The sequence below is a fragment of the Ostrinia nubilalis genome, chromosome Z, assembly GCF_963855985.1.
Source record: "Ostrinia nubilalis chromosome Z, ilOstNubi1.1, whole genome shotgun sequence".
In the NCBI taxonomy this organism is placed as follows: Eukaryota; Metazoa; Arthropoda; class Insecta; order Lepidoptera; family Crambidae; genus Ostrinia; species Ostrinia nubilalis.
In genome coordinates this window covers 15,497,371-15,520,371 of record NC_087119.1, presented here as the reverse complement: position 1 = coordinate 15,520,371, position 23,001 = coordinate 15,497,371, and the positions used below count along the sequence as shown (strand labels likewise).

Here is a 23,001-nt window from a genome sequence, read left to right as displayed (position 1 = left end):
ATAAATGTATTTTTATAATTAGGCTTTAAAGCACTTTTACACGTTGATTGTGTTAGCATGATGTGTGAGTGTGACACAGTGCTATATGAAATGTCCACTAATTAAAATTCTTGAAATTTTAAAACATTGAAGTTTCAGGTTAATTATATTAGAATCAATCGAAACGCGATATTTTGTTGTAACATTTTTATTGATGATGAACAATTAAAATTACTCCGTCAGCCAGTGCTGAAGCTCGTCGTAGGGGAGGTGAGCCCAAAGCGGGTATACCGCCCAAAGCGGGTAGCCTTCGTTATTCACGTATACAAGCCGATTGTGCACATGTGTGCGTTTCGTGGCAACGCCCGAACTTGTTTCGACACGAATCAGTTTGGCCGAAAAATCGGCGACGCGTGGCGGAGCTCCGAGACGCGAATGTTTTTATTTGCCTGTTTCACAAAAAAATATCAAGATATGTGAAAATGAATTACTTCATTCTGTTTAAAGTTGTGTTGAATCTGTTACTTGTGTATTATTCTGCATTAAAACAGCGTAGAATTCTTATTGTTTGAGCAACATTTCTGATAAAGATTTTGAGATTATTTTACAAAACGTGAAAAAGTATCTTTTGGGCAAAGCGGGTATGGGTAAAACGGGTAACCGCTTCTTATTCTTATTCTAATTATATATGGATACAAAAATGGTAGTTTCATAGGTATTTTTTGTTGTTTTGGCTGAACAAGAATCTGAATTGATAGAAGTCTTGTTTCACATGGATAATCTTTTATTTTGGTCTGATGAAATCGGATTTTTATCTCACGTATATCAATATGCAGAGATCAATAGAATTCCGCACCCTTTCAAAAGTCAAACTGCTGGAGAAGATTGGTGTAAAGCCTTTGAAAAGAGATATCCCCAACTAACATTAAGAAAGCCAAAGCCAACGTCAGTAACTCGCCTTGCCCAGTCTCGACCCGTTTTGCCCCAGGGGCCATACCCGCTTTGGGCACCCCCTGCGGGCAAACCGGGTAAAATGACCGACTGATTAGTTCTTAAATTTTTGAAGTGATTTGTTACAAGAGAAGTGATTTTTAGTTTTTATTACAAAGTTTAATAAATACTTGTACAAATTATTAAAAATATATAACTTTGCAACTGCAGTAACGTCTTTTTTATTGACATAAACCTTAAGTTACCCGCTTTGGGCCCATCTCCCCTAGTAATCGTTCGAATTCAAATGTTCGCAAACAACTCTTTATAAGTTATTTAATTATTTTATATGATTTAGCAATGCTATAATTCAATATGCTAAGCTCCAATGCTGGCTGCATAACATTACAATGTTATTAAGAATAATAAGCGTTAGATAAATAACTTTACAGCATTTTAGTGTAACGTAAACTCAAATCACAAAAAATAGCATCTTTGGGGCATCTCGTAACACGTTTTTGTCAAGAAATACTTTTTGTAGACATTAAAAACTTCCGACAAAACAATTAGTTACTAGTTACACTTAATACAGACTACAGACAGATAGAATAAATGCTACGTTATGAATTCTAAAACATAACAAATATTAAAGCAATCAAATCATCAACCTGTTTAAATTGATAAGATATTAGTATTCATAATTTATTTGGTATTAATTGTTTGTATGATTTAACAAAATTAAAGCTAATATATTAATAAATAGAGCAGGCTTAAAATTGAAAAGATGAAAAATAGAATCGGTAATGAGTAAAGTAAACTAAATGCCATTGAGTCAGTACAACAAATAATATTATAATGTTATATGTCAACCAATCAGCATGTGAACAATCATTACACAAATAAATGAACATTAAAATAGTTTGATGTCAGGAAGACTACCTATATAATAAAAATAATGTGAAGCATTTCACTAATTATTTAATTAATTAAATCGCAGTACATGTTCACTGTGTAACGTTGCAAATTAAAGTTATAAAACAAACAGTCTTGAGTCTTTGGCATTTAAATTGATAGAAAACAAATCTTTTAATGGAAGACGTCGTAAATCATTAATATTTGTACAATTTTGTGAGACTAAGCTCGTAAAATAATATAATAATTTAGGATTCTTGGCGCAACAAAAGCACAAGTACTATTTAACAAAAGCACTTGTTAAACATCATCGACAATATGCAAAGTTCTTCATCTTTTCATAATATTTATAAGCATGGGACTTACTTCAAACGCATTTATGGCTTTTTTGTTTCGACTACCTTCACTGATATTCTCTCTACGATCTGAAAGAAAAGAGAAAGATTATTGTGTAAGTAAACATAAAACAAACACAATAGTTATAAGTACCTACCTACATAATGATATAAACAAAACTTTTACAATTGTAATTCGTAGTAAGTAAGTAAGTACTATGTTATTTATCTAAAAGTGGAACTAATAAAATTATTTATTATCATGTATTCATGTTTTGTTGAACTAAACTGTTGTTGCATTAAAAAATTCAATAAATTTTGAATTGTTCAAGTTTTTTCCTACAATTTCGAAAAGCGATCTACCATCGTTTTACTTTAGATAGAGGATAGAATTGAAGATAGAAGGTTCACTGCAAAGTCAAGTCACTGAAGAGTCATGATGCCACTCCAGAAACAAGATTCAACTTAAAAAAATGACCCAAGCTTACTAACCTATGTGCGTCTGTAGAGAGGAATCACATGCCGGTTCGGTAGCACTGGGAGCTCACGAGGGATATCTGGGAGGTCCAACGGGACGTCCAAGGGGACGTCAGGCAAGAACTCAGGAATGCTAATGCCAGGCACAGGCTGGCTGTGTTGACCCACTGGCGGCTCCTCGTGAATGTGCATGTGGTGGAAATGCTCATGCTCCTCCGAGGGCGACAGCGCGTGGTCAAGATGCGGATCGTGGTGCGTGTGGTGATGATGAATGGTCTTGTATACTGTGTGCGTATGCTTTATCTTCTTCACTTTGTACGGCACGTGAATGACCACTTTTTTTGTCCGGCTGTAAACAAAAAACGTGTTATCGCGGACAACAATCACCAATGACAGTTGACATGTTCCAGATTTTACTATCAATCATAAATATTTACGGACATACACAAATCACAGTTTGTGATTTTACTTTTGTAAAAAAATAGTGCCGTATTGACTGACGAGCAATGTTAAATATGAATGAGGTAATTCAATACTTCATACATATTTAACTGTTGTTTTTGTTATCACCTTACTGCGTAAACCCATGTTCATATGTGTGATTTAAACATTGCTAAAATAATGGACTCTACATTTAAACACATTTCTTTTAATCACACTTGAATAAGTATAGTATTTGAGTAAATAATGATTATTAGGAATATATAGAATCTCTACTTGTTATTGTTTCCAAAACTTATGGTCGTTTGTTTACAATGGCGACATATTGAAGCACGAACACATTTCCGGCCAAGAGCAGTACTTAGGGGCGTAGTTCGGATGCGCGTGAGTGCTGTTTCCGTGGTTTCCGCTCTGCAGACGAGTCTTCCGATTAAGTGTGATTCAACAGAACGCGGCATGTTAATTACCCATTACTATTGTCACAGTTCCCTTAACAATGGGTAAAATTGGCAATGAAATGGTTACACTGTCCATAAATGCTTTTGCTACACGACTTTTTCAACATGAAAGCAACTTACCATTCAGCGATAGCCAACAGAAGCGCCACCAGACAAAATAAGAACTGAAACACAAAAGCTTTATTAGTGTTGTGTGTTCACTATACTCGTAATTTGGAAGGCCTGGAAACGCCGTGGATTCATTATTCAGTAAAATTGTATAATATTCAAATAATGGTTGCTGTCAAAAGTGACTGAGTTTCTTCCGCCACTTCTCAGCACCAGCCATATGTTGTCCCGAAATGGTGGTAGGGCAAGCTATATTTGGGACGTGTATAAGTGCCCTGAAAAGGGCCTATGTACTGAATAAACTATAATTTGAATTTGAGTTTGAATTGTTTACAGTATTCACCAGGAACATAGCATTACATAGCGTGTTTGTTACATAAGCTCATGTTAATGATACTAATTTTTTTTTCTTGAATAGTTTGCTTGAGTTTTCGAATCGAGCAGAAGTTATCTCATAACAAAATGCTGCTTTGTGAAAATTATCCCAGTAAGTACCGTTCTTTATTCACTTAATAAATAGTAAGATGCAATTGATACAAAATAATACAAATAACACGTGATACACCGGGCTATTGTTTTAAAATTCTTACATAAAAATATTCGATTTAAAATATGTACTTCACTTTCACTTATTTGATTTAGTAAAGATATACTTATAGCAAAGTGGAACCATACATAAAATACACATAGAAATATCAATTTCATGTTCTTACGAATGTTCATTGACGGGATAGTTGTTACTAGTAATCTGAAAAAATATTTCTGTTAACAAAAGTTTATTGGAGTTAAAATGTTACTTTAATTAAATGAACCCTTTACTAATAAAAAGTTAAATACGCCTTATGGCTGATTTACACGTATTAAGTAGTTAAGTAGGTAACTAAATTTTTACCTTAATTTTACTTGATCAAATGGCATCGTAACTAAATTTTAACTTAATTCCAAACGTCAGGCTCTTGTTCACTATGAAACAGCTTGTCAAACGTTTCAAGTGACAAGCCCAATTTAGTTAGCAATTTAGTTACCTACCTACTTATCTACTTAACACGTGTAAATAAGCCTTTATACTTATATTTAGTTCAAGTCAAGTGACGTTTATTATGCAAATAGATAACATTTAAAACTAGTGTTCAAGCGTTTCTAACTTTTTATACTAAGCGGTAATAACTACTACAAGTGTAAAATATCGAAAGACGTTACATTAATAAAAAAATTGTAGTGTCATAAGTATTTAAATATTCGTACAATAAAATATGTTATAAGTTTCTGAAGGATTTTGAATAACAACTTGGTTTATTAAATCGAAGGTTTGAATGACATTCCAAAACATTATTTTGACAGAGAAACCTATATAAAAATTATATGACATTTACAAATAATTTTAAGTGATTCAAAATCCAGTGAATTAAAATTATTAAAACAAAAACTTATTAAAATTATTTCGTTAAGGCCTTTATGTGTAAGTACACAGACAAGTAAAGAGACACAGTTACGTTTGCATACATAAGATAGCTTGAATTTATTAAAATATTTTTTATTAAATATTTTATTGTTAATTGTTAAAATACAAGATACATTCAATGTGATAGAAAACCACAGATTTGAAATAACGTTAACTGAGCAGCATGAGGCCAAGACATAAGGTGGAAGGACAAATGGTGATAAACTGTAATTTAAAAAGTTTAAGATGTATGTATTTAAACATTAAATTCCAATGTAAAATGTAGTAAGCAAAAATTCTCGCAAGTGTAATACTGCTTTAGGTGAGCGACAACAAAAAACATTTCGTAATGCATCATAATAACGAATCGCATCATTGGCAATCGCTAAGTCTGTACCCTTGTGTCTGATTACCTGCGCATGAAAACAAGGAACGGAAAAGGAAGATCATATATACATTTTATAGCTTTAGTTATTGAATGCAAACTTAACCAACTCTATAATATAATGTATAACAACTTCCGTATTACATTTCTTTTGTACGCCATTTTATTACCTAACGAACGCACGCAAAACATTCAACTTATTCACTTTTAACTAACCTAGATGCTTTGTTTAATTAACTCACGTAAACATGGTTATTATAATTAACCGGTTGAAAAAAGTGTTAAATTGCAATATCAAGATAAAACATATGCTTTAATTGTTATTTAATTCACATGTTCAACAAAAGACTTACCACAACTCGACAATCCATAATCTTGTATCTATTGTTGGCCTACAACAATGTATTGGAAAGCACTAGACATACGCAGGTTGGGCAAAAAGCGCGTCAAAAGCGTGCGAACGCAACGAATGTAGCTCCGGGCCGAATGCAACGGAAAATGCGCTTTCCACGAGTGCAGCGTGATGCACCTTACTCTGGCAGACCGACAATGAAAGCAGGTTCCTCTGCCAATACTTATATATGGCTCATACACACGCGAATATCCAGACCTAATAAAAACCGATTGAGCATCTGTCCTGTTCATGCAGTTTGCGATGAAATGCATCCATCTCTTTTTGATGTATGATTAGGGGGGCAGGATTTTTCTAGATGTTGATAGATTAGAGCCCTCTGGATGTAATGCATGTTTTTATCAAACAGATAGCCAAACATTTATCACAAATTAAGATTTGCGCAAACGATTTTCAGTGCACGTACAAAAGACATCAACGAGTTAGAATCATTCATCAAAAAATAAATCCAACACATAAAACTTTATTTTACTTTTCTATCCGATAATTTACGTATAGTATAAAACCTTAAGTAAAACGTACTTAGAAAAAAAGGTATGGAACATGAAATGTCGCTTATATCCACGTTTATCCTATATTTGTATAACAACTATATTTTTGAACCACAACAATGCACATGTCATTCAACACAACCATCACTTTCGTTCAAAACTTGTATTTTCGTTGACTGCTTGAATTCCTTGCAATTTCTATAGTTTCTGTTCAAAGACCTTATCTATACTTATAATAAATCTGTAGAGAGGTCAATTCTGTACATGAAATATATCTTCAAAATAACTATCAGGGGGTGATTAGTGATCAATACTGATGCCAAAAATGCAATCAGAATTTTTTTTGTCTGTCTGTCTGTCTGTCTGTCTGTCCGTCTGTCCGTCTGTATGTTCCTTATAGAAAAAAACTACTAGACGGATTTTAACGAAATTTGGTACAATTATTCTTCATACTCCTGGGCAAAAATCTAAACCGCTTAAGTTAGACTCTTGAAATTTGGCATGCAGGTATCTTAGTAAACTTAAAGCTTAGTTACAACAGGATATTGCAAAATGCCAACGGGAACGGGAGTTAGCGGGAAAAAACATTTGTATGAAAAAATCAAAACCGCTTAAATTAGACGCTTGAAATTTGGCATGCAGATATCTTAGTAAACTTAAAACTTAGTTACAACAGGATATTGCAAAATTCCCACGGGAACGGGAGTTAGCGGGAAATAACATTTGTATGAAAAAATCTAAACCGCGGGCGGCCGCTAGTATTACAATAATAGCTGCTTCCCGTAGCTTCGTCCACGAAAATTATGACCTGCCACAGAAAGTTTTGATGGCACTTTACGCGATCAAAATAAAAAAAACTTATAATTTTCAGATCCTTTGAAAAATCATTCGTTCCCTATAAAAACTGAAATCCATATTTTTCTCATTTTTTCCTTACCAATAAGTTGAACAAGTAAATAAGTAGTAAATAAATAATAATAATAAATAAATCTTTGGACAATTTCACACAGCGCCAGCTAGCCCCAAAGTAAGCAACTTAATGCTTGTGTTATGGGTGCTAGCTTAACGGATATACTACTTATATACTTTTTTTTTTAAATACATACATATTATACATAGTAACACCCAGACCCGTCACAGAAATTAAAATTCATCATTTCAATTTCTGCCCGGCCGGGAATCGAACCCGGGACCTCTCGGCATAGTAGTCCGCTCTGAACCACTACACCAAACGGCCGACAAGTTTTAAAGTAGTGTTTTGTTCTAAGTGAAAATTTTCTCGCAACTTATTAATTTTTTTTAGTTCTTTATCAATTTTCTCAGCGCTTGGCCAATCGTTCATGGTGTTTGCCCTACGGTTGTTTATACAAATTCATTAGTGCCGCCTCGAAATATTTACTCAGCGGATTCGCTTCGCAACATGCGCCTGCGCTGGCCAGTCACCTCTTTACATTTCGCGCTTCATAACTCACTATTTCAAACAATATCGGATTATGGTAACGAAATCCATAAAATTGTTCCAAATAGTAAATTCTGCAATAAGTAATCTTATAACGCAATTGGTTAGACAATTGGGTCACGATGATATTATTTCAAAGTTTTAAAGTGAAATTCTAACGACAACGTTAACCGAGCTTGATATCGTTTTGGGATATTGACTGATTGAACAGCATAAATGAAATAAGCATATTAGGTAATATGATTTCTAGAAGATGCGAAGGTATTCTTTAGATTCCGCTAAGAATTCCTTCCGATTTGAATGCCGCTATATAGAAATGTTCAAGAATAAATCAACAAGAGTACTTCTTTGATGATAAAATATATTGATACTTAATAGAAGTAGAATAGGCAGCTGAACAGCTGTAAATGTACCTATGAAAAAAGACGTGGTACTATATGCCTAGCCTCATAATCTTGTTCGTTCGGACATCTTTTAGGAAAATTATGCATTTAAGTGTAATGTGTAACTATAAAAACTGCAACAAGTTGCTCGTTATGATTACCATCTCATTAATTTGTTCTCGAGTCGATTCGATAAACTGGAAAGTTAACATCTGTTCCCATTGTATTTGTGGAATTCACACGCCGTTGTGTTTTTTGTAGTTACATTTTAATTTCATAGATGATAGATTTTTTGCAACGTAATTTATTTAATTAATAGAAATAATCGTTCACTCGCCTATTAACACCCTAATGCTAATAAGTCCTATCTTCAATTATGTATCAATGTTGTAATTATCTGTGGTTGTGCATTTTGATAAATAAATAAGTAATTTTATACTTGAACGCAAAATAAAAATTAACAGAATGAGATACTGATTGAAAAACACATCTGAACTTATCTCAATTTTAAAGTACTACCATTGGAAATAGCTCTTACAGGACAAATACAGTCCAAAAACATACCTTAAAATTATTATTAGTTTCTTATATCCATCGTAGGTACTTTCTTGGTCCATTTAATATGGCTTTGACTTGCAAGAGATGGCTGAAAGAAGAGCATACATACAAGCTGTTGCGGAATAGATCAATGCTTTCAAATCCTTAGTACCTATTTAAACTAACCCGTGTCTCTTGAAAATGTTTCCACAGAGCATATCTTAATTCCCAGTCCTCAAAAAAGAGCGTGGGCTTATTCCAAGTAACATGATGGTGACCAATGTTGTAGGTCTGTGATAGTGGAGGGTTCAGTTGGGGCGCCTCTTTGGCCCGCCTTGCTATGATCTGGCCAACGTAGCGGTACAACACTGGAGCTTTGTGCACCCAGCATATCAGCGACATGACTGATATTACAATAGCGTGCATCCAGTACCGCGATGTAGCCAATAAGTTCTCTCCGTTGATGGCGAAGTCCTGCACAGTCATGACCATGCACGCAGCGGCTGCAGCCGTCAATCCGCATGGAACCTCCAGCACAATGCAGCAAATAACAGAAAATACAGCCTTCAAGTTCACGGCATTGTTGCAGTGCTGTTTCACTGCTTTTAAAATGTATTCGTGTAACTTCTCCCTATGTTGTCTGATAAAAATTTTATCCGGATTATCGCACTTACCTATTTTCAGTTTTACCTAAAATAAATTTCATGTTACTTAAATCAAGAGACCACTACAAGTTCAATAGTTGGATAATATCACTAACCTGAGTAAATTCATAATACAATGTCGGAACTGATAAGTAAGCATCATTGTGCTGCCGATCCAAAAATCGCTGTAAAAGTCGACAACCTACTAAACTGTACAATGCGTAAGAGGAGCCGACTAGATTAGTTAGGACATGTTCAATCAACCCTTCTTTGAAACTGTCGCTGTAAGATTCAACATGATAAAGCTCCGCCGCGTGGTCGAGCAGCAAAGAGAACTCGAGGACATCATCATCATTCATGCTGACCAACGAGAACCAATTGAGCATAGTCGTTATTATGACCACACGATGCTGATTATCAACTCTTTCGAAAATACGCCGGAGACACACTTCGAAGCCTTTTCGAAGATATCCATAGGCAGTCGTTTTACTATCCCTACTGATGCTGTAAGCAAAGAAGTCCAATAACCTCGTTATGAACGGCAAAAGCTTTTGCTTATCAATAACCCAATTATCGCTTTTTAGAAGTTCGTACAAAACTCTCATTCGATGCCTGGCAGACTTGACGTCTTTGAATAGTACGCAGTGGATATCTGTTAGCATCATGTTGAAGAGCTTGGTCTTACCCCTGTTGAAGTAGAGTACTACCTCCAATATTTGACCAACGAAACTTTCGAAGGGCCACAACGAAACTTCGGAAAAGAAATTGAGAGTGATCTTAATGGTTGCCTCGCTGCGTTCTGGCTGAAGATGGTCCATGGTCTTTTGGAATACAGATTCAGCTCTGTGAAATAGTCTTTTACCACACCAAAACCAATATCTTGAAGTAAGTCTACTCAGCTTGAGTCGCATACCGAAGTAATACACCAGGGTCAAGGAACCTAACAACAATTCTTCAAAGTCAGATTCCTGCAGACTACGGCGACTCGCGTGGTTTAGGACAAACTTTATTTTCTTAATAGCATTAACTTTGCTTTGATGGAACGCTGTATTTAAATCCATGGGCATAAAATAATGATGAAGTTCATTAATTTTTTCCTGCAATATAGTGCCGTGCAGCGAGCGACTTTTTCTGCTGGTAAACATGATAGCTTATTCCTGAATTGCGGCTATAGCCTAATATATTTCATTTAAACAGCTAACAACAAATCAATAACTTCATAAATCAATACAACCCACTTGAACTCACTGTCTGTCTTGACAACTATTTGACATTGAAAGTAATGTTTTTCATACAAATTTTTCAAAATGCAACCTTGGTCAAGGCATCATAATTATAATCATGTTAGATACATGCAAGGACGCAAGCACAAGCTATCTTTTACAAAATCATTAGGTCCGATTTCCACCAAGGAAGGTGTAGAGGAGTGGAGAAATATTTTGAATAACCAATAAGATTTCATTCAATATTAGAAAATTAAATCTGATTGGTTATTCAAAACATTTCTTCGCTCCGCCTTTTTGGAAACTTGGCCTTATGTTGTTCATTTAAAGAACTTAATGCATTGAGTTTAAGTTTAAGTGTGCGTAATTTTCGGCTTCCATCCAAGCAAGATACTTTCGGACTAGTGGGTCTAGACAAAGTGCAAATTATAATCGCAAACCAGTCGAAAAGTGGTCGAAAAGCCCCTTTTTTGTATGGAGATTTGACGGATTCGATTTTCGATTCGATCAAAAAGTGCGTTTTGTCTAAGGGGGTAGGTCATAACTTACTGTTCTAATAAGCATACAAACAACATGTCAACCTGCTACAAATGAGCTCGAAAACATGATGCAACAAGTCGTAATGACATATCCGTAATGCTTTTCTTCAAAAATAGGCGCTACATCTTATTAGAGCGTGAACAAGCGGTTCTTGTACTCAAATGATATCGAAAACACAATGAAAGTGTTTGCGTAACGATTCCCGCTACTTCCGAGGCGCGGATGGAAGCGACGCACTGTGCACTACAACTTCAAATAGTTCTACATGGTTCTACACCATAAAATGCTGGTAGAGATCTAGGTAGACGTTACTGCATAGTCTTTGCATTGAAGTAATATTACTACGTATAGAACAGACATCGCGAACAAAATATGTGCAGTGCGGGGTGCGGGGCGGGAATTTGACGGACAGCTGTCAGTCAAATCCATGACTATCAAGTTACATATAGTTCCAAAATACTGGACTGTCCTGTCGATGACATTGACAGTGGGGCGCCACCGTCAATACCGGATCGCTGGTTCAGATTTTTGCCATGTTGGAAACCATATAGTTGAACGATGGTAGCGCCCCCCTGTCATTGAGTTTGGCGGGACAGTTCAGCGTGGGTCATCTATAATTTATGGCGATAAAATCTGCACCAGAAAATGTCGTACTTCATTGCTAGGATTGCGCGAATAGTGACGTTCCTGCAGTCGCCTTATCATAGACATTATGAATCGATTGTGAAAATAAACAAATCGACTAAATTGTGTTATTTATAATTTTCATGGTGCTCAATAGCAAAAATGTTCAGCGACTTACATTGTTTTCTTTTATTATATTGTGCGTTTCCTGTAATGTAATCTAAGCGTCCCTCCCTTAAACTAATAATTAGCCCTCCTAGACAAAACGTGGCAGTTGAAACATTCGAAATCACTTCGCTCTGCCGTTTTTTGGTGTTAGTTACTTCACTCTGTGATGCGATTTTAAAATAACAACTGGCGATTCCGAATTCACAACTGAGGGGACTGAGGCTAATCGTGTTACTTGTGCTACAAGTGCGTATGGGCTTCATACTGATGCTTAAGCCATTAATTATTTTTCTTCCCGATTAAAATCTAATGTAATCGATAATCGCCTTGAGAATCTGGTATTTTCTAATTCGATAAAAAAATTACCCATCTCTAGTTTAAAACTGTCATCCAACAGCGCACGAAATATTATGAGTTATAGATAATGATACCATTACAGAGGCGACACTTCGTTTACGTTTAGTTTCTGCCTATTGAATTGGATACTGTAAGGAAACATCGTCATCATCATTTTAGCTACTGGACGTCCACTGCTGAACAAAGGCCTCCTCTAATGATTTCCACATCGCCCAGTTGATAGTGGCCTGCACCCAGCGTCTTCCTGCTATCTTCAGTCAGTCCATCTTGAGATTTTAGGAAAATTCCCACTCGTCACGGTAGGAACAAAGCTAGGGATGACCCACGCCTTCATTCCAGAACCAATAAAATAACTGAAAGTCAGAAACTTTCAGTTATTTTATTGTCTCTATTGTTAACTATCTCAGTGGTTGAGTACACGTATAATAGCTGTGAGGTAGAAGTTACGGGACTATTCCCACCTCTCCTTTTCACCGCTGCATCTCCTGTGTAGCTAGCACCTAGACTAGTTGATTTAAAGCCAAGGTATATCAGTTTTTAGGTAATGACTTAGTGCATCTAAAAATGTAAAACTTTCTAGTTTTTTGTAACATTGAAAAATCTAAAAAGAAGCATCGTTTTTTTACGTTCAAGTGTTTCTAAGAAATTTAAATGGAAGCTTTTGATGACAACGTATTGCTTACTTTTTCAGCTGTCGAACGAATCACTTTTATACTCATAGGTCCTGTACATCGGTAGATTTGGTAAATAAATGAATCCATCCGGACTCAGCAACTAAAAAAATTAAAATAGCTGTAATTTTTTAATACTGGATTTGTCGATTAAATTGATCATATTACTGCGCCCTAACGGGTCGGACACTGGTGACCAGACACACTGTACAATTATTATAATTTTAGCCTATCTCGTGAGCTAGGTGACAATAATTAGGGTGATTTACTAACTAACCAGTCGCATACGAACAACAGCAGTGAGATTCAAACAAGTTTGATCCATGATGCCGCACGACTATTGTGTGAGCCCACCCGTAACCCAAGCTTATTTAGCTTAACACAAGGGGCTGGACGGGACTATTAGTAATTTTTTCAATACAAAGTGCTTATAATCTTTAAAAAAATCTTTTTATTGCTGTATTTAACCTTCCTTTCGTATACTAATTTATGCGCCAGTGTCAAGTCTGCGATTTTTATTCTTTGAAATTTTCGTAAAATGGCTGCCGCCGCGGTGACGCCTTGTAATTAACAAATTAAAATTAAATTAGTGTTTTAAAGTGCATAAATGTACAACTTAATGGTAAAAAGTCATTCCTTGATTTTTACTTAATATGTATCTGGAGTTATTTGAACAGTATATTCGTCTATAGGATGGCATATTTCAAAAAACAAAACTGCACTCAAGCGTGTTGTCACAGCAACCGCTGAGCACATACTAATTGAATTTCGGTCCATGGACCTATTTGCGTGCCAGAAACAGTCTAGTTGACATGTCTTCTCTAGTACGTAGTACATTATAGCTCAATGAGTCTTTGTTGCTCTTTATTGTTAGAGTTATAGCAAACTAGGACCATAGACTAAGGCTAAGTTCATGCATGCTTTATGATTAAGTAGAGCTTGGAGCAGATCGTTCAATTGAGCAGTGGACAGTCGTTTTGAGTTACAAATACACTTCATTTCAACCTAGTGCCGTCCACTGCTGGACAATGGCCTCCCCCAAGAGTTTCCATGACCGGTCCTGCGCTGTCCGCATTAAGGTACTTCCCGCAACCCTTTATTCTTTAGTATGAAGGTATACTAATAACAAATTTTAATGTAATCAAGGACTGTGTAGCTTCTTAATAACAGTCAGTGTTTAATTAGTCAGAGAAAATAATATTTGTTCATTCGAAAAAGAAAAATATTTGTATTATAAGTAGGTATTCATATGACGTATTTAGAAACTTTGAATTAAAATTTTAAATAAAACACTTAAAATACATATAAAGTAATAAAATTGTATTGTATTTTTTATATTTGCTCTTAGTTTTTTCTTGAAAATTATAAAATTAGGGGCTCACTAAACGAGACCTGGATCTTAACAAGTACTAAATTCAATAATTTGCTGTAATACGTTGTTAAAAAATTTTATGATGAATTTACCGTATTTTGTGTTTAGCTGACTTCAAAATCCTCATCTTTGGGCACACACAAAATTCATTAACTTATTCATATAGGCAGAGGCAGTAAGAGACTTATGTGAATTCGCTCTACGTAATTTATAATGATTTCCGAAATTGCGAGTAATAAACCTAACTTTTATAAGAATAATTAACCAAATCGTAAGTACCTACAGAAGTTTTAAGAATTCCGTTTGCAGTTTGCCTTCACGCCTGCTCGTCTCGGGCAGTTGAATTATACTTCAATTTAATTGAATTATAATTATTTAATTAGTAACGTTTAAATCTCTAACAGACAAAGATCATTAATACTCGATACATTCTTATATTAGTTGCAGGTGTTACTGTTTTCTTAATCGTAAAAAAATATTTACTCAGTAAAATCTCGAAGTAATTCGTTCAATAGTTCTAGATTTTGCAATAATATTTTTTTACCGATTATACATAAGTAATAGTTAGTATTACGCCACCAATACGCATCTTGATGCTCACACGTGTTACATACTGTTATACGTCCATTTTATTAACGAGCTGGTAAGTATAATGACTCTTTCTCTTTCACTATCGATATTAGGAAATAGTTTTGATACGTCGGTACGTGCAAATAATACCAAATAATTATTACAAATTACGCTTTCGAGAGCTAATGTAAAGAACAGACCAAGTAGATATGAAGATTAATAGATAGTTACAAGAAGCTATGAAATAAAAGACCTGAACAAAAATCCACATGGTTTATTTAAATCGGACATTCTTACATGATCGTCCATAAACTATCAGTCTTCTTAAATATAAATTAAATGAAATAAATTAAATTATAAAAAATGGATATCATTGGTGGGACTGGTAACGTCTTGGAGACGTTCTTCTGACGAGTTAACGCTGAGGGTTGGGGTGGTCTTCATTGTCTACTGGTTTTTTTTGGGGCGCGGAATAGGTGTAGGTTTGGGCTAGGTATGGAGCGGGGCCTACTTCTTGAACTTTCTCTGCGTCCTCCGGGGCTATAGGACACATGCAGGGGACGAGTTGGACGCGTTGGAGGGACACAGGGGTCAGGCTGGTGCCTGCTGGGACATTGATTGGGATCGGCGCCATGTTTTGTGGCATGGGCGCCTCAGGTTGCGCGTACTGCAGTTGCTGAGGCTGGTAGATCTTCCGCGACTCGTACGGGGAGTACACGTACTGGTAGCGGTACGGCGACGGCTGCTGCATCCATGTCTTCTGCGACGCAGCGGGCCTGCTGAAGCAAACGCACGGATTGCATTAAAGGTAATATATTAGCACCACTCAACAGAAATCCAAAACCCATTAATAACCGAGTGAAAGGTTGATTGCTGAAGAACATGAACACCGACTAATCGCTTATTATTAGAGCAATGAAAGTTATTAGTTAAATAAACATGAACAATACGAGTAACAGCAAGTCTTGCGCAATATTATGTGTTCAAATAAGTGTGTAACGAACTCTATCAGATCGTGGTACATAATTTAATTAGCCGCCAATTTACTCGACAGTAACACGCGGCAGTAGGTACATGGCTCGCTTGGTACGCTACGAGTAGAATAATACCAGCTGTTGGAGTGGTATTATAATAAGTAATAAAGAAAATATTCATATATTAATGTCGCTTAACGCAATTGTCGCATTAGCTGAATTGTATTTAATCGCAAAGCGTTATTTACTTAGAAATTAGGTAATAGGTAATTTGATTTAATTAATAGTTTGTTTTATAACATATCAAAATTACTTAAAATACACGATACAGTCATTGAAGAGCCCTTGAGCAGCTAAATTTTAAAACTCTTTCATATTCCTAACTCTCTAGTAATCTGTGCTAGGAGCGTGACTTCGCATTCAACAAACCAACCTGTGTGTTCATATTATATGAATACGCATTAACTTACGTTGAATCTGACGCCCATTTCAGGAAGAAGGCTTCTGCCGTAGATATAAGCGCGAGGCTCACGAGCAAACACATCTGAAAAGAAGTACTTAATTAAGTGGCTGTACATAACAGTTAGTACCTTATGCAAGACACTTCAGTAATTTTAGCTAAATGATTATTTATGTTATAATTATAATATTTGCGTAAATCCAATGTGTCATCGGTGTTGTTTGAAGCACGCAATGTGTAAGTAAACAATGCGCTCAACAAACGATATAATTACAGCTAAGTTAATGTTCCATAATTGATGAATTGGCATGCAATTTGCTTTTGATAGTGATGAATTTATGACATAAGAGTATACTTATGTATAACAAGTTTAATAAGTAAACATATCTTCATACAGGCTGCATATTCTCAGCACTTGCCATAAGTATGTTTGTCTCAAAGCCCGAATAAGAGGGCAAATAAGAAATCTTAATAAGATAAGAAGACATTATATTTACATGTCATGTCCTTTAAGGGTTACCCATTTTTTATATATTATTCTTGACGTTTTTATGTGCCAAAATACTTTTTGATTTGATTTGCTGGACTTCTTTGAGCAATATTATGTTTTTCATAGCATTTATCAATTATACAGGTTTTCTCGTTCCTCCTTTTACTTTTTATCGGCTCTATCATTCTACGATTGTGTTGTAACACCGATTAGTTTTTTTGGAAGTGGATTAGTCCAATTTGCTTTTGTATTTCTATCCTACAATCGTGTTTAGATCGAAGATAATTGCGTAACCAAATGGGTGTATCTATAATTGTAACTGAAGTGTTATTCAACCTTATACAGTAGAGCGTAAAATGATGCTACAGCATGAATAAAGATGTAATCAATGACTTAGTGTACATTAAGTTTTATTTACTATTTCCTTGACCGTTATCACATTAAGTAATTCTGAATTTTTAATTGAAATTTAAATAGATATCCTTATTTTTCGCATTGATGACTGCATAAAAATGGTTAGTTATTTCGAATTTTCAGTTTAAAATATCTGATTAATTGACTGAAATGATATGTTCGGCCAAAAATTAGTGGTTTGTCGTTTTAGATATGCGGGATGTTGTAAATTCGTCTTTATTCCAATATTATTATAGTACCTTGTTTTTTAATTGACCGTTTTAAGATTATGCATACAAATCAAAAGTCAATCAGAACGATGATAACATAATCAGATTCAGGTTGATTAATTTTTGTTATCTTAAACAAACCCGATTGTGAAAGTCCAATCACATAGCTATATTTGATTTAAGTTAAAATACGTTACGCTAACAGCACGTAACAGGCCGCAGTGAAAATAAACAAATTCTCCGAGTACTGCGATGGTAGAGAGGTAAAACAAAATAAAAATATATTAGAGGAAGTAAGTGGCGTAATGTGCGCTAGATTATATAGTGTGACGAAAAAACTTAAGCTTAATAACTACTCTTACTATTATAATGATTAAGTGATTACTAATTTATTTTCAATTACTCGGGATATAAGATCTAAGTAAACAAATTCGGCATAGATGAGATACTTAATTGATTTCGTTCATCGCAACTGTTCCGATCCAACATGAACAAAATGCTGATTAGTATCGATTATTCCAATTATAATTTTTAAACAGCTAATTATTCAATAGGCTCGCCGTGTTGTAACGAATATTATTACATTTAGTCGGAAAGTACTGGAATAATTTCGATAATCAATTTACCATTACATTTTTATATAAGCATGCAAATAGGCGCAAGCAATTTCATACAATTCGCAAAGCAATTATTTCACAAGTGGAAGGAAGGAAACGGTTATAGCATTCGCATAAATAATTAACGGTGTAATATAGATGAAATACAGTAATTTGAAAATAATATAATGATTTATACATTCCTCAGTAACAACCTGTTACAATTAATTTCATTTTGATTTTAAATAAAATGTGCGTAATTACGTAAATTTTAACAATGTTCATTCAATTTAAATAGGACGTTAAACTAGACACTGTTAGTGTGGTTTCATATTATATTATTTCAACAGTTATATGGCTTTAAAATTGTGTCTACAATCAACCTGTGATATAATACCTAATGTTAATTTATATTAGAAATTGGTACCTAAATATAAAGCCTGTTCCCACGTAATAACGACAGATAAGTCCTAATCCAAATTAAAATTACTTAATAAAAGTTTATTAAGTTTTAACAAAGGTTTGTTAAATAAATATGTTTATAATTTGATCAGACTCTAACCTGGAGTTTTTGTTTTTTCTAGTTAACCCGAGGGTTTGAGCCTACTCCAATTAAACCAACTGTAACATAATGATTAATGACTCCACTTGTTATTAACACAAATTATAACAACATGATGATTTTTATAATTAGAAACCCTCTACGTAAACACCATTGTCAGTCAAATATGCTGGGCTGTGGTTAAAATAATTAATCAACAGTCAAATTATTCAAACGAATCCATCCGTTAAAAGTAAACACCGCGAGCTTTTATGACTCCAAGGGTTATATTTAAGCCTACCTACGTATTATTCCATTTTTAAGATTTGTTAAATTGCAGTTCAATTAAGGACGTGCAAACAGCTGAAAGGCTGAAGGGGTGTCATACTTGCTATCGAACGTCGAAGTATCTATTGTCTAGATATTGACAACTATGCATCAACGGGTCGCTACATCTACGGTACTCTATATTAATTAGTACGTTACAATGAATGTTTTGTTATCGAACGTCGATGTATTTATTGTCTAGATATCGACAACTATGCATCAACGGGTCGCTACATCTACAGTACTCCATAATAATTAGTAGGTACGTTACAATGAATGTTGCTGTATCTATTTGTATTCCCGCTTTGGCATGGGTTTTTTAACGTACGCCCGCAACCCACGGATTTGCTCGCAAGGACTTCGTCACACACACGCACGCGTATGTACTCAAATGTCTCCGCAGAGCCTAGTCGTTGTTGCCCCGTTCCGTTGACAGCAATTGGGATCATCTTTAAATATCTGTAACAGTTTCAAAATCCGATTAAAAATCCAATGCCGCTTAAAGTGAGAGAAATGTCTAAAGTTCTAATAGAATTGAAAGTTTTATTCGGTCAAAATTCTTATAGCAATAATTAGTAATACATTTCAAATATTAAGTACCTATACAGGGTGGAATTGATAAGTGATCTAACTCGATTATTTCTAAACTACACAAGATACCGAAAAACTGATTACTGATCCTGAAAGTGCTTCACGAGCTCTTTCAAACGATATTAGTAATAGGTTACAGACTGGATAATATCCGAAAATTCAATGTTACTAGCTTCCATACATTTAGTACTGCCACAGTAATGGCACTCATTACTTGATAATGTTAGCAAGTAAAGCCTAAAACCAATGTTTTCCATGAATAATTTTAAATAAGAATGCAAGTTAAATAGGTGGTAGTAAATAATAATTATTTTATCATTAAAATTGAATATTTTGATATTGATAAAATTGAATATACCTTTCGATTCAAATACCGAATATTTTTCAATCGATAAATTATCGAGAACTGTTAATAATAAATTGGCATTTAATAATTCAATTAAAAGTTGTATGATTAAAAAATTGTTTTTTCTTAATACTTTACCTTTTAGTACAAAATTTGGTAGAAAAATATTACTTACCCACCCTGAGAAGTTCGTTATTTACCCACCGCGACTTTTGATGTCATGACACTGATTAAACAACCGATTGATTTCATGACTTTTAATATGGAGTACCGTAGATGTAGCGACCCGTTGATTTCATGACTTTTAATATGGAGTACCGTAGATGTAGCGACCCGTTGATGCATAGTTGTCGATATCTAGACAATAGATACTTCAACGTTCGATAGCAAGTATGACACCCAGGCTGAAGTAGTTAATTTTCAATTGTATTTGCTTACAAGCATAACAATAAAATATGAGACAAAAGTCACTAATGACAACACATGAAACTAACTATATTGCAATATTATATAAATATTAGATAACTTGGTTACGTAAGTCTTATACGTTACCTTACAGACACAAATTAGACTACTTAGCTTTTGTTTTTTTTTATTAAAAAGTCACTATAACACTTCCACTAAAGCAATCATTCTCACAAAGGAAGGCGATCACTTGCAATGCATCTGTAGCATTTCAAACTCAGTGCATCGTCAGATTTTCTATCTTTTTACTTGATTGTTTCTTGACTTGATACAATTAAATTACGTGGAAAGATATCTAGACTAATACGCTGCCGTAATTGTACCATTCAAAGTTACAATTCTTTCGACAAACAATACTCCATCAAGAAATCTCCGAGCGATTTGCCTGGGGAACATTATAAAGTGATTTGTGCTGGTCCGTGCCCAATCGTTAATAGACCATGCGGGTCCAAACTCATAAATACTTCATTTATTATCACCGCACGACTATGCCAGGTAGGTCAACGACTCGAACTCCGAATTTAGAAAAAAGACGCGTTTAGGTAGGCTCCAATCAAGACGTTCGTTACAACATTATAATTAACACCTGTGAAGTATTAATAAAACATAGATTTGGATGCCTGGACTAGCCAAATTACAATAAAATACTTAGAATAAGGACGAAGAAGAATAAAAATAATTGTGATAATTTTAATTTATTTCAAATTAAAATAGGTAGGTATGCAAGTTTTACTTCGAAGAAATTAATATTGGCATCAAAAAAGAAAAAAAATTGTCTAACGAGCACTTAATAACTAATAATATGATCAATTTGGAACTTGGTTCCGCAAGGAAGCATCTGATTTCCTTTTTTTTAATTCAAAGTAATTTTATTGCATGTTTAAGTTATTTGATTTTCATTTAAAAATATTTTTAATGATCCAAAAGAATGTCAGTAGTTACTAACGTAACTGTATTAAACTCGACACATTAATAAACTCGTATTGACAACATAAGTTACCCAAACAAACAAACTACAATAATAAAGAATAAATAAAGCGTCCGATAAGTGAAAGGTTTGATTGTGTCTCAATCAATTTCAATATCGGCAGCCAACACAACAAAGGCGCACAAATGGGGCGGTGAGGTGGTGACTAAAACGACCACGATGGGTCACAGTTCCTTGTCACCCATTCACTTCAAAGATCCATGCGTTCCCATTTAATTTTATCTGACAATACACAATCATTAAGGCTCGAAGGTTCTACATAAAATTGTTTTTTTGTTTGTACTATTCCTTCAAAACTATTGGGGCTCCCAGGGTCTAATGGTTTTATCAAAATGTTTATAAATAGGTACTATTGGAAGCGTTTTGAGTTGATTTAGATTTTGTGAGAAATGCAATTTTGAATAACACTAAATTATCAACTTCGTCTGAATACGGTTTTCAAGGTATGCACTAAACGAAGCGAACCTAAAATCAATACAATACTTTTAAAAACACAGTCGTATCGGATATTTTTTACCATTTTTCCAAAGCTTAGGTCTTCAATGTTACAAGGTCTCAAAGAAAATTAAAAAACCGCTATAATTCAGCATGAAAGTTCCTTTCAAATTACGAAGTACTTAATTACTAAAATTATTAAATTTTCAGGTAGAATTAATTCATCATATGTATCAAATTAAAATAATAATGCAACGGAAAAGTTCAAAAGTAATCACTAAAATTAATTATGTACAGTATTAGGTAAAATTAATATATTGTTACTGTTTAATATTATGAATAATACATTAATTAAAGTATTAAATGAAATAATTAGATAGACTTACCACTCCATTTGAATCCGGATACATCGCACTAGTTATCAGGAACTGAACTTTGAACAACCGGTACAACGTACACCCTTGCTGACTCGTGGCCCAGAACTGCAGCCTTAGGAATCAAAGGGTTCAGGGGAGCTACACAAAAAGGGCTCGTCGTTGGGAACGAAGATACGTGCACCCAGGCCGGCCGCGGAATGACCGATCCCGGGAGTCCAGTCGTTTTTTATACACGGTTTCCGAAACATTCCGTCCCTAAAATCCGGTCTCCGACCCCAACATGATGTATAATAATAATCTTATTAACTTATCTACACTTCTATCTTTACTTAGAACGTACCGTTATATTAGCCCGATGTTAAAAGGGAGTTTCGTAGACACAGACCACTTAAGATAATTTCACACTTTTTTCTCGTGTCGGCTTAAGTGTTTTGACATGGGTTTTTTGGTGGAAGGTGTATCGGTTCGATCGAGTGGACAGCGCTCACGGTCTGGTGGCTGGTAATGCAGGGGAGGATGTGGCTGACACTCGTGTCGAATTGTGGCGACGAGTCCATTGCCAGCTCGGGCTTTCCTCGCAGCCGGCCGTGCTCCTCCATCCGTGAATCAATAACAGGTGGACTTATACAGGTTTACTGTCGGAAACAAATTAACTGTTACACGACAATAAATTCACTTAATTTCCGTAAACATAAACATTATGTTTGACGTTTGGAACGCGACTACTGGTCTAAATTAATAAAGAACTTACATAAAAGTTGTCGTAACTCTTTTGCATCATTACAGAAAGTGCACATGATGAGACATTTCTAGTCGGTAGTAAGTGATAATGGTGATTAAACATAGGTAGGTAATTGATAGAGCATTTAAT

General features: G+C 34.8%; 2 protein-coding genes across 3 annotated transcripts; both read right to left on the bottom strand.

The window, feature by feature from the left end:
• Window positions 1–1,199: 1,199 nt before the first annotated feature.
• On the bottom strand, window positions 1,200–6,016 carry LOC135086568 (histone-lysine N-methyltransferase, H3 lysine-79 specific-like). The gene is made up of 4 exons (XM_063981320.1): window positions 5,820–6,016; window positions 3,653–3,696; window positions 2,649–2,982; window positions 1,200–2,246 (listed from the first exon to the last, which is right to left on the bottom strand). Exons 1-3 carry the CDS (start codon window positions 5,835–5,837, stop codon window positions 2,649–2,651), a joined length of 396 nt encoding a protein of 131 aa, XP_063837390.1. The 5' UTR covers window positions 5,838–6,016; the 3' UTR covers window positions 1,200–2,246.
• A 9,159-nt stretch (window positions 6,017–15,175) lies between these two features.
• Window positions 15,176–22,375, bottom strand: LOC135086807 (uncharacterized). Of its 2 annotated transcripts, none has more exons than XM_063981600.1 (3): window positions 22,140–22,375; window positions 16,362–16,435; window positions 15,176–15,696 (listed from the first exon to the last, which is right to left on the bottom strand). In XM_063981600.1, the coding sequence occupies exons 1-3, from the start codon at window positions 22,161–22,163 to the stop codon at window positions 15,333–15,335; spliced, it is 462 nt and encodes a 153-aa protein (XP_063837670.1). In that variant the 5' UTR covers window positions 22,164–22,375; the 3' UTR covers window positions 15,176–15,332. The 2 variants fall into 2 exon arrangements, with proteins under 2 accessions (XP_063837670.1, XP_063837671.1); XM_063981601.1 differs by having other exon boundaries at window positions 15,176–15,693.
• Between the last annotated feature and the right edge of the window lie 626 nt (window positions 22,376–23,001).